The 10,797-nt window shown below is 44.3% G+C and overlaps 1 protein-coding gene across 3 annotated transcripts; it reads left to right on the forward strand.

Moving 5' to 3' along the window:
- Positions 1-2,500: 2,500 nt before the first annotated feature.
- On the forward strand, positions 2,501-10,461 carry LOC101761778 (putative pentatricopeptide repeat-containing protein At1g64310). 3 transcript variants are annotated; one of them, XM_012845846.2, is made up of 12 exons: positions 4,165-4,298; positions 6,334-6,577; positions 6,697-7,331; positions 7,579-7,782; positions 8,011-8,150; positions 8,230-8,319; positions 8,423-8,528; positions 9,095-9,246; positions 9,322-9,419; positions 9,505-9,643; positions 9,766-9,864; positions 9,947-10,461. In XM_012845846.2, the coding sequence occupies exons 2-12, from the start codon at positions 6,456-6,458 to the stop codon at positions 10,109-10,111; spliced, it is 1,950 nt and encodes a 649-aa protein (XP_012701300.1). In that variant the 5' UTR covers positions 4,165-4,298; positions 6,334-6,455; the 3' UTR covers positions 10,112-10,461. The 3 variants fall into 3 exon arrangements, with proteins under 3 accessions (XP_012701301.1, XP_012701300.1, XP_022683027.1); XM_022827292.1 differs by lacking the exon at positions 4,165-4,298 and having other exon boundaries at positions 6,440-7,331; XM_012845847.2 differs by lacking the exons at positions 6,334-6,577; positions 7,579-7,782; positions 8,011-8,150; ... (5 more) ...; positions 9,766-9,864; positions 9,947-10,461 and having other exon boundaries at positions 2,501-4,298; positions 7,001-7,121.
- Positions 10,462-10,797: the final 336 nt, after the last annotated feature.

Consider the following 10,797-nt stretch of genomic DNA (forward strand, 5'->3'; position numbering starts at 1 on the left):
AAGAATACTATGGATTGCAAATTATATAAGTTAAATGCTGACTTTAGTAAAATGTGCTAATAAAAATAGAGAACTGACGTTTCTTGACAATATTTTCTTAGGTCACCATCACATACAATTGGATTAATGTTTGACCACATATGTATGTGTTCAGGTGTTAAATATTCAACCCCCTGCTCCGCGTACCAGTTTGATACTTTAATGCCTGGCACCTTATTTCCAACTTTATGAGTTCTAGGAATGCAGCAACCTAGCTTTCGGAGACTATCCTTGCGAGCTGGTGCGTCTCGATTGGGACAAAAAATATGATTCTCCCGGCGCATGACAGTCAATTCAGATTGGTCATCATCGTCCCAACATCAAGAGGTGGAGAGATACCTCGAGACAATAATGTGAGGGTTAGGGTTCATTCACTAAGCGCTTGAGAGGGGGGGGGGAGGGCGGTTTTGGGGTCAATCTAGTGGTGGACGAGTTGAAATTGTAGGTGTGTGTGGGGTGGGGGGGATGGAGGTCAATCCAGTGGTGCACGAGTTGAAATTGTAGGTGTTAGGTGTTTGATTGAGGCGGGTGCTGGCCTCAGCATTAGTGGTTTCATAGCATGAGGACGGCCTTCGAGAAGAGGCACCAATGTTAGCCAAGAACAAAGGGTAGAGGCGATGGAGGTGTAATGTTACATACATAATCGAAACATGTGGAAGAAATGGACACTGGTAGAGAACTGACCTTCCATCTAGGTGCATTTAGTCCCGGATCAAAAATGTGCCACCAAAGGTCACCGCCGGGAGAGGGGGGGGGAGCTTTTGTCCCATCGGTTGTAAAGATCAACCGGGACTAAAGGGGGGCCTTTAGTCCTGGTTGTAACGGCTAAAAAATCTGGCACCAACGCCCTCCCCTCTTTTGTCTCGGTTGGAAATCCCACCTTTTGTCCCGATTGGTACTTCCAACCAGGACTAAATCTTTTTCTCAGTTGGGGACAAAAACGCCCTTCCCACGCGGCCCCCCTCTCTCTCCACATTATCTTCTCACACCCTTCCTTCCTTATCCTCGCGCAGCACTCCTCTCTCCTCTCTTGCGCAGCACTCCTCACTCCTCTCTCCGCAGTACTCCTTTCTCCTCTCTCGCGCAGCACTCCTTTCTCCTCCACTGGCGCCTCCTCTCCTTCCTCTCCTCCTTCCTCCTCTCTGCGCCGCCACCGCCCCATCCCCTTCCTCTTTTCTCTGCCTTCCTCTCTCGCCCTCCCCCCTTTGCTGCCCCTCCCCTTCCCTCTCTGCTTGCCCCTCATTGGTAGTGAGGAGCGGCAGCGGGGCGAGGGCAAGGCAGTGGCGCGTGGGGGAGCGGCGCCGGCTAGCCGGAGGTGACCCCGTGAGCTGGTGCGGCCGGACGGCGGGCGGAGGCGGAGCCGAGGTGGGTGGCGGCAGCCGGTGGCCCATTTTTTTTAATTTTTTAACCTTCTTCATTCCTGGGTGAATGACCCGGGACTAAAGGACCCCCTTTTATCTCGAAAATTTAGTCCTGGTTGGATTTTCGGGATCTATGGCTCTATCCAACCGCGACTAAAACCGCGTTTTCCACCTGTGGGAATCGGAGTTCACCCACTTGGTCCTATATATGTACCTAGTGGCGACTTGCATGTAATGAGCCCCGGTACCATCCTGCACCGGCAGTGGCTAGCTATCCAAAGGCCACAGCATACTTGTTCCATCAGAACCCTTCAAATGTAGCATGTACACATGTCCTTGTCAAGCACGGATTAGAGGACCATCGCATCAAACCTGTACGCATCTTTGCTGAACCAATGGAGGAGTGAATGTCAATACAACTGTGCCAACCAAGTGCTGTGGTGCCCTAGTTAGAAAAGAAAAATTAAATGAAGATGCATGGTAATGATGCGGGAGGTGGATCGGAAAGTTTATAGTGGTGGGAAAATGATTAAGATCACGGTACTGTTTCTGTTAGGTGGCCTTTCGGACTCTGGGACCCTAGACTGTAGACAAACACCACCACCAGCTTATAGACTGTAAACCCGGCCCGGATACTGGAAACCATCACAAACCGATACACACAGATGGTGAGATGGACAGACATAACAATCAGCCAAAATATTCTGGTGGGAGTATATTTCCATCTGTCGACCATGACAGGCCTTCCAGTTTCGGCCTAGCAACCCCGGGCCCCTGAAGCACACAATGGGCGCAGCCCGGTCCAAATTGAAATAAGGCCTAACCCTGATGCCATCATTTGAGCACAGCAGCGCCGCGACCGCAGCGTGCGTGATTCTCTCATAGAGGGCCGTCCTTGGACCCGAGATTGCCGATCCACTTTTGAACCCGAGCTTTGGAAATTGGGTTATTTTGCAGGCAGCAATGGGCTATTGGGCCATAGAATCATCGAATTCAGGCCGGCCCATCTAAAACGCACCCCTTCGGCCTTCGCTCAAGCCAGTTCGCGTCATCGTTTTCCTCCGACCGACGCTCGACAGGGCCGACGCCGCAGAAAAACACCGACGCCGGCGCCAGGACGACAATTCTAGGAGGAAAAGACTGCCCTATTGCTGCGCCCGACACTGTATGCGCGGGAAAACACCGTACGCCGCCGCCGCCATCGCGTCCTGCAATGGTGCCGTCCTCCCTCTATCCATCCCCCACACTAAGCAGTTCCACGCGCGCCTCATTCTCGCTCCCCCCTCCGCCGCCCACGGCCCCGCTGACCTCCGTCTCCTCCTCCTCCGCTCCTACGCCGCGCGCGGCGACCTCGCCTCGGCCCGGCGCCTGCTGGACGAGGCGCCCCGCCCGGCCTCGCCGCTCCTCCACAACGCGCTCATCCGCGCCCACGCCCGCCGCCTCGACCTCCCCGCGGCGCTCGCGCTCTTCTCCCGCATGCGCCGCTCCGCCACCCCGCCCGACGCTCACACCTTCGCCTGCGTCCTCCGCGCCTGCGCCGACTGCTTGCGCCCGGGCGCCGTGAAGGTCGTCCATGGTGTCGCGTCGTCTCGCGGCATGTGCTTGCATCCCATTGTTGGGAGCGCGCTTGTCAGCGCGTACGCGAAGCTTGGCCTCGTGGACGATGCTCGCCGCGTGTTCGATGGATTGCGTGAGCCGGACTTGGTTCTCTGGAACTCCATGATTTCTGGGTATGGGTACCGGGGAATGTGGCATGATGGTCTCCAGATGTTTTCTGCAATGCGGAGAGCTGGGGAGCAGCCGGATGGGTATTCAATGGTTGGCTTAGTGTCATGCTTATGGAACCCTGAAGTGCTTGTATTTGGTCAAGCGGTTCATGGAGTGTGTGTCAAAGGGGGTTATGACTCCGGACACCATGTGAGAAGCGCACTTGTTTCCATGTACATGAGGTGTGGGTGCATGGAATCTGGCCAAAGCCTGTTTCATAACTTTCCAGATGCAGATTTGGTTACCTGGTCATCACTGATTACTGGGTTATTGCAAACTGGCAAGTACATGGAGTCATTTGATTTGTTCAGACAAATGTGCTTTACTGGGAGGAGGCCTGACAGCGTTTTGATTTCTAGTGTTCTCTCAGCATGTGCTTCTACAACTGCTATCAACCATACCAGGGAGGTCCATTGTTATGTGCTTAGGCTTGGAGCTGATAAGGACGTTACAGTCTCATCTTCACTAATGGATGCATATGCAAAATGTGGTTTCGCTGAGCTCGGATATTGGGTGTTCTGCCAAATACCTAATAAGAACTCAGTCATATACAACACGGTCATATCAAACCTTGGAACTCATGGTTTTGCAACTAAGGCCATTGAAGTCCTTGATGAGATGGTCAATGATGGGCTCAGGCCTGATAGTGCTACCTTCTCTGCTTTACTTGCTGCTTGTTGTCATGTGGGAAACTTGGAGGAGGGATGGAAGTTGTTCAGGAGAATGAGGGATGAGTTCCAGATAGTGATTGAAATGGAGCACTATGTGTACATGGTGAGGCTTCTCGCAACATTTGGCCAGCTGAAGGAGGCATATGATCTTATACAGACAATGCAAATACAACCAGATTGTGGTGTGTGGGGTGCATTGCTTTGGGGTTGCTGTGTCCATTGTGATTCCAACCTTGGCAGGATTGTTGCTGAAAAGCTTTTTCAATTCAATCCAGACAAAGCTGCTTACAGGGTCATGCTCTCAAACCTTTATACCTCACAAGAGATGTGGTGGGATGCTGAGGAGGTTAGGGAGGAATTGTCAAAAGAAGAAATGTACAAGAACAGAGGGATAAGTTGGGTTGGCAAAGTAAAGAAATGATGGTTGGCATCAGTCACTGAAAAGCACGTCAGATATCAAGTACTCCCTCCATCTCAGAATATAATGCGCGGTTTGACCTGATGCAATCTCTAATGTCACATTTTGACCATTTATATCTCATATTATAATGTATATAATCATAAAATTGACATCGTATGAAAGTGTTTTCAAATACAAACCCACTGCTATCAAATATTTGTGGTATAATGTATAAATTCTTAGACTAAGTATTGTCAAAAGTTTAAAATGTTTGAATCTTGGATTGGTGCACCTTACATTTTGAGATGGAGGGAGTACATATGAACTCTATGTTCTAATATCATTATGTTCTGGTAGAGAAAATCTGCTGAAACCCATGAAATGTTATACTTGTTCAATTTTAGCTTAATATGTTCTTTACTCTGTCCTCTGTTATAATCATGCAAGCGTTAGTTTGCATGCTGCTTGTTACTGCTTTCATGTTTGTTGTGGTATAAATTTAAATTTGGAACACTAATTACTTACTCCTTTATCTCCGTGGTTTTCAAAATTCTAGTTACTTGACAAATCTATTGCTCATTTTCTGATATGGTAGTCTTACATACAGATCACTGCTGTGCCCATACGTTGTAATTGTAATATTTAATATTTTTATTACCTTCATTACCTTTCTCGTACAAAACTTGATCAATGACAATACCAATCCCATGTCTATGTTTTGTAGCTCGACCCGTCAAATCCCCCAGTCATTTCCTCCACTCTTTGACAACACCAATCATTTGTGCTACTGTTAAATTAGCAGTTTTACAATATTTATATTAATTCTACCCTTGTTTTGTTACATTTTTTTTTCTCGAACTACGCAGGAGAGCTGCATGTCATTTCACTAATAGAGAGAAGAAAGTACAAAGAAAACGGAAAACCCCTATCCTTAGCACAGAACACCCCCAGAACTCACACAACACAACACAAAACACACAACCCACTATTAAGCTAGGACAAGCGCGCCGTTTAACAACAGCGCGAAACAAGACCCAGAACACCACGCCTAGGCGGCTGGTGCAAGCGACCTAGCCAGCAGTTCCCTAAGTTTAGAAGCACCTGCCAAGCACCAAAGGGTGCTTTCATTTGTTATTGCCTGAAGGAGAAACTGAATGCTAGGAAGAGCGCCCTCAAAAACGCAGGAATTACGATGCTTCCAGATTTCCCATGCCACCAGTATGATGAGGGAATTTATTCCTTTCCACAAAGCTTTTGGTGCTGCTCTGATGACTTGACCCCAGCAAGCTGAAAAACTAGATGAATCAGCCGGCATATCAACGACCAAATTTAGATGCAGAAAGATCAAAGACCAGATGTGCCAGGTGAACACGCAAGATAACAATAGGTGTTGGGCTGTTTCTTGTGCCTGGTCACACAATGGGCAGGCGGCCGGGTGCTGCAGTCCCCTATTGGGGAGCCGTTCTGTTACATTTTTTTTTAAAATATTGAGCATTCTAAGGGCATGTTTAGCTAGGGGCATTTGGGTTCAAATCCTAGGGCTTAGTTTAAATTCGAAGTAAATCCTGGAGAAATTTCCCTCAGTCAAACAGGGGTAGAAGTTAAAGTAGACTACTGTTAAATTTTGTTTGTCTGCCCCAGCACACAGCACTGGTAGTTCTAGTTCTCTTATTAGCACAATCTTTTTAGTAAGACAAGTGGATAGTACCTGTCAAATGATACCCTTAGAAGTACAGCCTCTCTAGTCACTACCATTTTGTAGCTCTGTCGTGACATGCATTTGGCTAATGTGAAATAAATGATATATTTTGGACTATGAACTTTGTAAAAGATCAGAAACACAGTACTTTCGTTTCAGGCTTTATATGTTTTGTTATTTGTACAGTAAAGTTGTCATACTTTCATGCCGTGCTGCAGTATTATTGAGAAATATTAATAGCACATTTTCATCCGTATCCATCAGTGTTGAATTTAATGACTGAATAGTCAACATGCTCCCTTAGCAAATAGCCTATGCCATGCTGTCCTTTTCAGTTTTATTATGTTCAGGTTTAAAAGTATAATAATTAACTCTAAACCATGCAAAATATGCCAGATGTTGGAAGCCAAAGACAAGCTTGACTCCTTCATAGTCCATGAGGCCTGCAGCTAGCTGGCCAATTTCTTTAGTATTGGACTAGAGTTGGTGGACATTGTGAAAATCTCAAATACTCTATAATGTCATTTTCCTATGGTCCAAATCATGTAGAGCTTCAGGGAAGCGGATTTAACAAGGAACAACAGTTACAGCTGTACGATAACTGGTTGTGCCAGGCAATTGACATCCCAGGAAGTCCAAGGTATCATACAAGCACAAGAAGACAAGTTTGTGCTACAAATAAACATCATCTCTAACCAAATTTCATTTGCCTCTCCGCTTGCCCACCATGGCCAACCTTTGTTTCCTGTTCTTCCTCAGCTTGTTTCTGCAACACCACCATACTAGCGCTTCTTTGATTGATTCGCGAAAAAGCATAGCATCAACTGCAGAATGGCAACCCATGCACTGTAATGCTGTGTCCATCAACCCTTCATGCAACTCATTCCTCTATGTCACTCCTGAAGGGCGTAACTTGTCAGAGACAATCTCTGTCTTCAATGGGAATGCATCTCTCATCCAGCCTATCAAGCGACTCTCTGGTTCAGAGGACCTGTTGATGGGTGTGCCATGCATGTGTGAGGCTATCAACAACACACTGACTGCTTTCTTTCATGATACTCAGTACAAAGTGGAGGAGCACGATACACCTGATACTGTCAAGATCAACAAATTCAGTGGTCTTGCAATGGATGTTGGTGATGGCAAGGTACTGATTGCAAATGACATGGACACGATAACTGTTCACCTTCCTTGTGGGTGTTCCTCAACAGCGTCAGATGGAGTCTTGTCCTATGCAGTACAGGAGGAAGATACCCTGAGCACTATTGCAAGCTTGTTCAGATCAAGTTCACAAGATATCTTAAACTTGAATCCAAGTGTAAAAAATCCTGATTTCATTAAACCTGGGTGGATCTTGTTTATCCCGATGGGAAGTTCTGGATCTTCTAAGAAAAGTGAGTCATTGATTATTCCCAACTAAATATTTTCATATTTACCTTTTTTAAAATACTTAAACTCATTCATATGGTTTTTGCTACAAGATATTTGTACCACTGGCATTCTACATTTGATATAATATGAGAAGCAGATGATTCTGTTCTGTGAAATTTAATTTTCTTCTATCAATAAGTGTGATTTTCTGCCCCGTTCACTGAAAGTTAACGTTTTGCCTTCTCTTTTCTTCATTTTGATCACTTTTAGAGATTGGTAGTTTGTCAATCATAATAGCAGTATCCATATCAGCTGCAATACTGCTCCTCTGTGTGTTCACTGTCATCCTTCGGCTGAAAAGGAGGTCTTCTCAGCACAATGTTGAAGCACCGGAGATTAAAATGGAGAGAGCTCCTAGCAACACAAGCATTGCTGCTCTGGAGAGCCGTTTCTTTCCTTCTATGAGAATAACAGGTCTTGTGTGCTACCTTACTCTGAAAATAGATATTTGCTAAACATATACTCCCACCGTCCCAAATCACTATTCGTTTTGGCTTTTCTAGGTACATAGCTTTTGATATGCACCTAGATATATAATATGTCTAGATACATAGCAAAAGTTATGTATCTAGAAAAGCCAAAACGAATAGTATTTTGGGACGGAGGGAGTATATCTCATTACTCAGAATTGATTGTTTGCAGATATTGATCCATTCCAAACAGAGAGGCCTGTTATTTTCAGCTTGAAAATAGTTGGAGATGCTACTGCTAATTTCGATGAGAAAAGAAAGATCGGTGAGGGAGGATATGGGAGTGTTTACCTTGGTTTCATAGGAGCGCATGTAAGATTCTCTCTGTAATCATATGCGGGATATTATAATCATGAATTAGAAGGATCCTTATGTGTGATTTTGATCGCAGGAAATTGCAATTAAGAAGATGAAAGCAAGCAAATCAAAGGAGTTCTTTGCAGAGCTGAAAGTTCTGTGCAAAGTACATCATATAAATGTGGTATGTACTTAAATTCATAGAATCTAGGAGGGAATGAATATCTTTGTGTGATGATCATTTACATGCAAACTGAAACTTTTCTTAACACTTAAATTACACAAAGGTTGAGTTGATTGGTTATGCTGCTGGGGATGATCACCTGTACCTTGTGTACGAATATGTCCAGAATGGTTCACTTAATGATCATCTGCACGATCCATTGCTGAAAGGTATGCAACAGAAAGACAGTGATGGAGTTATGTCAAGTTTAGGTAGCGCTCCCTCCAGTAAATAGAATTTAAGACTAATATAGTTTTAACAATAAATGTTTTTAGGGATATTTAGGCGTGCCATCTAGATAAAGTTTTCATAAGATTATTATTTATTAGGTCTCATAAATGCATTACCCAATTAACTAGAGGCCAGAATTATTTAAAATTGCAAACGATATCTGTTGTTATAATTTTGGAACTAGAGGCCAGAATATCCGTTCCAAATTGTAGGTTGTTTTATCTTTGTCCTAAGTCAAACTTGTCGAACTTTGACCAAGTTTATAGAAAAATATATGAACATCTACCATATCAAATAAATACGCTATCAAAATATTTTTCATGTTCTATCTGGTGACACTAGTTTGAAGTTGTAGGTATTTTGTGCATTTTTCTATAAATTTGTTCAAAGCTATAAAAGTTTGACTTAGGATAAAGCTAGAACGACTTAGGATGGAGTATATGAACCAGTGCATGTCATTGAGTTTAAACAGAAACAAACTTGCTTTCATGAGAATTTCTTTTAGGTCACCAACCTCTTTCGTGGACTGCAAGAACACAGATAGCATTGGATTCAGCACGTGGTATTGAGTACATCCATGACCATACAAAGGACTGCTATGTGCATCGTGACATCAAAACTAGCAATATTCTTCTTGATAATGGATTAAGAGCTAAAGTGAGTTTCTTTTGAACCATCAAATTCTAGTGCGCTTGCTCAGATACCACCACCTTATTATTACCTGTTTAACAGGTTGCAGATTTCGGGCTAGTGAAGCTTGTTCAACGCAGCGATGAAGAAGAATGTGTGGCGACTCGTTTAGTTGGAACACCAGGCTACCTTCCACCTGAGTTAGTTTTCTTTTTAATTTGATGTGCACTTCGACCAGCAGATGGAATTTCTTTAGTACTCACTCGTATATATATAATGCTGCAGATCAGTTCTTGAACTTCACATGACTACCAAGTCTGACGTGTACGCATTTGGAGTAGTTCTTGCAGAGCTCATCACTGGACTCCGTGCACTTATGCGGGATAATAAAGAAGTGAATAAGATGAAGTCACTAATCTCAATTGTACGTGCCCGTGAAAACACTTAAGAATGTCTGATGTTATTCATTTTTGTGGTTTGCTTACTGATTTTCAGCACTATCGATGATACAATGAAAACAATAAATATATGTCATTCTGTGAACAGATGAGGAAAGCCTTCAAATCAGATGATTTAGAGAGCTCTATGGAGACAATTATTGATCCCAACTTGAAGGACAACTATCCCATTGAAGAAGTGTGCAAGGTTAGTGAAAGGCGAATGTGTATACCTTATATTTCATGGAAACATCTCATTTAGTTGAATCTGTCCTTTATCTGTTTTATAGATGGCAAACATTTCGATGTGGTGCCTAAGTGAGGATCCACTGAACCGGCCTGAGATGAGGGACATCATGCCAACTCTTTCTCAAATCCATCTGACCTCAATTGAGTGGGAAGCGTCACTTGGTGGTGATGCTGAAGTATTTAGTGGTGTCTCCACCGGTAGATGATCAACCGTCATGCTTCCACGCAGGGAAGAAAAATGCACTCCTTTTATTTTTATTTGAAGGAGAATGGTTCTTGCACTGCCGTGTGTGAATTTATTACATTCCTTGTGAATTTTTTGTATGAGGCTCTCCTTTCAAGTTTGTTCTCAAGGACATTCCTACCCATTGTACTCGCACAACTGTACGCGTATACACTTGTGTTATTCTTTCGGGATTTAGTTTTCACAATCCCTCGTCAAGCTAAAATCTAGACTGGAATCATCGTAATGATGAATTATTGTAATGTGTATGCTGTTGAAAGCAAGACTGCTAACTTGAGCTGTTAATGTCCATTGCATAGGTCAGTTGTAATATTGCTAACTCTGCTCCCTATACCTGTCGTTGCCAATGGTCGCTGCTTGGTACTCCCTCCGTTTCAAATTACAATTCGTTTTAAGCTAGTTGGCACTGCTACAGTCGATTTTTCACCTGCCCTGAAGTGTGTATACTAAGTCTAATATTTGTATGAGGCGGTATCATAAAAAGGATGCAGGCCTGCCGGCCGGCCGGTCACTCAATTCGTCTGTTTCAAGATGGACCTCGTCTGTTTGAAGATGGTCACTCAATTCGTCTGTTTCCCAGGCGGGGGCACGGGACAAGCCGTCGCTACTTGGTTGAATTTAGGCTCTCCAGAGTCCAGAAATGATGAG

Source organism: Setaria italica, chromosome V (assembly GCF_000263155.2).
Source record: "Setaria italica strain Yugu1 chromosome V, Setaria_italica_v2.0, whole genome shotgun sequence".
Classification (NCBI taxonomy): Eukaryota; Viridiplantae; Streptophyta; class Magnoliopsida; order Poales; family Poaceae; genus Setaria; species Setaria italica.

What these genes read in the sequence shown, in the direction of transcription:
- LOC101761778 (XM_012845846.2), top strand. Translation starts at nt 6,456, where the DNA reads ATGTCATTTTCCTATGGTCCAAATCATGTAGAGCTTCAGGGAAGCGGA. An exon ending in TTCTGGATCTTCTAAGAAAA is followed by an intron (nt 7,332 to 7,578) that starts GTGAGTCATTGA and finishes GATCACTTTTAG; the next exon opens with AGATTGGTAGTTTGTCAATC. An exon ending in CCAGGCTACCTTCCACCTGA is followed by an intron (nt 9,420 to 9,504) that starts GTTAGTTTTCTT and finishes ATAATGCTGCAG; the next exon opens with ATCAGTTCTTGAACTTCACA.